Source organism: Aureococcus anophagefferens (genome assembly GCF_000186865.1).
Source record: "Aureococcus anophagefferens unplaced genomic scaffold AURANscaffold_4, whole genome shotgun sequence".
NCBI classification, from domain to species: Eukaryota; class Pelagophyceae; order Pelagomonadales; family Pelagomonadaceae; genus Aureococcus; species Aureococcus anophagefferens.
This window is the reverse complement of record NW_008705564.1, coordinates 2,475,150-2,475,780: the sequence shown is the minus strand read 5'-3', so window position 1 is coordinate 2,475,780 and position 631 is coordinate 2,475,150. Positions and strand designations below refer to the sequence as shown.

The 631-nt window shown below is 71.9% G+C and overlaps 1 protein-coding gene across 1 annotated transcript; it reads left to right on the top strand.

Annotated features, from left to right (window-relative positions):
* Positions 1-160: 160 nt before the first annotated feature.
* On the top strand, positions 161-631 carry AURANDRAFT_21920 (hypothetical protein; the record flags this gene model as incomplete). The annotated part of the gene is made up of 1 exon (XM_009036259.1): positions 161-631. A coding segment is annotated over one exon (471 nt), but the record flags the coding sequence as incomplete, so codon positions are not given.

The window sequence follows — 631 nt, the reverse complement described above, 5'->3', positions numbered from 1 at the left end:
CGTCGTCATCCAGCTGCGCAAGGTCTGCGACCACTGCGAGCTCATGTACGACCACTTCCCCGACGTCTGCGACGGTTTAGCCGCGCGCGCGGACCCGGCGCTGCCGCCGCGGCTCGGCGCGCTCCTCGCGGGCGGCGGCAAGCTCGCGCTTTTGGACGCGATGCTGGTCAAGCTGAAAGCCCGGGGCCACCGCGTGCTCGTCTTCAGCCAGATGACCAAGATGCTCGACGTGCTCGGCGAGTACTGCGCCCTCCGCCAGTTCGCCTACGAGCGCCTCGACGGCGACACGGCCGCGCGCGACCGCGCGCGGCGCATCGACCGCTTCAACGCCGCGGCGGCCGACCGCGCGTTCCTCTTCCTGTTGTCGACGCGCGCGGGCGGCCTCGGCGTGAACCTGGCGACGGCGAACACGGTGGTCATCTACGACGCCGACTGGAACCCGCACAACGACCTCCAGGCTTTGGCGCGCGCGCACCGCCTCGGCCAGACGGACCGCGTCCTCGTCTACCGCCTCGTCTGCCGCGCGACCGTCGAGGAGCGCATCCTCGAGGTCGCGAAGCGCAAGCTGCTCCTGGAGCACGTCGTCGTCGAGCGCGGCGGCGCCCGAGGCGGCCAGAGCCGCGACGACCTC